This window comes from Aplysia californica, unplaced genomic scaffold (genome assembly GCF_000002075.1).
Source record: "Aplysia californica isolate F4 #8 unplaced genomic scaffold, AplCal3.0 scaffold00095, whole genome shotgun sequence".
Taxonomy (NCBI): Eukaryota; Metazoa; Mollusca; class Gastropoda; order Aplysiida; family Aplysiidae; genus Aplysia; species Aplysia californica.
In genome coordinates, this window is record NW_004797365.1 from 1,562,669 (window position 1) to 1,563,665 (window position 997).

At 47.0% G+C, this 997-nt stretch overlaps 1 protein-coding gene across 1 annotated transcript in view; it reads left to right on the forward strand.

The window, feature by feature from the left end:
• LOC101857710 (EF-hand calcium-binding domain-containing protein 6) overlaps positions 1-997 on the forward strand; it is a gene marked incomplete in the record, with an annotated part of 46,464 nt that overhangs the window by 35,643 nt on the left and 9,824 nt on the right. Inside the window, 1 exon segment of the mRNA XM_035968895.1 lies at positions 645-821. Coding sequence (XP_035824788.1) covers positions 645-821 — 177 coding nt within the window.

The following is a 997-nucleotide window of genomic DNA, read 5'->3' on the forward strand; positions in this document are numbered from 1 at the left end:
GCTTCCTTCATGCTCCAGTCCATTGCAAGTATGAAGAGAAAATGTGAGAGCAGGCATCCTTGTCGCACTCTTGTCTGTACCTGGAATGGTTCTGAGAGTTGTCCTTCGTGGAAGACTTGGCAGTTTGTTCCATCATAGGTGGTCTTCACAAGCTTGACGATTTTGTCAGGTATTCCGTAATGCCGCATGAGTTTCCACAGAGTTTCCCTGTCCACGCTGTCAAATGCCTTTTCATAATCAATTAAGTTGACCACTAGTGGTGAATTCCATTCAAGCGATTGCTCAGCAATGATGCGCAGGGTAGCGATCTGGTTCACACATGATCGGTTCTTGGGGAATCCTGCCTGGTTTCCTCTGTTGCCAGCTTGATTCTCTCCAGGAGAATCTTGTTAAAGACTTTCCCAGGTATGGAAAGGAGTGTTATGTCTCTGTAGTTGTTACTTGTAACAAGTGGCCAAACCATTTTATTCTCTGTCTTTCTATGAAATGCAGGCAGAACTCAGTGCCAATAGCTGCTTTTACTTCTTCATTTCTCTGCCTGCCTCGTCTTATGATGTTAATGACGTGTGATAATACGAGTATACACCTTAGAGTAAACCAAAACCTATGTGACCGTTATCACTACGTACGTGTCACCTCAACAGGAAGATCGACCACCTGGGCACTGACGCGGTGAGCCAGGAGGAGTTCCGTGCAGCTATTGAGTCTCGTTTCAACATGGACTTGACCGATGGTCAGTTCCATGCCTTCATAGACCGCGTGCCCTTGGATGAGGACGGCAATGTGCTGTACGCCAGGTTCATGCAGCAGTTTGATGCTGGGTGGGTATCTCCTTCAGACTTTGATTCATAGATGTCTCAGTCTCTCTGGCTATCTGGCTCTTTGGCTCTTTGTTTTTCTCTGTCTCTCTGTCTCTCTCCCTCTCTCTGGCTCCCTTTTACTCTCTCTCCGCCTCTCTCTCTCTTTCTCTCTCTCTCTCTCTCTCTCTCTCTCTCTC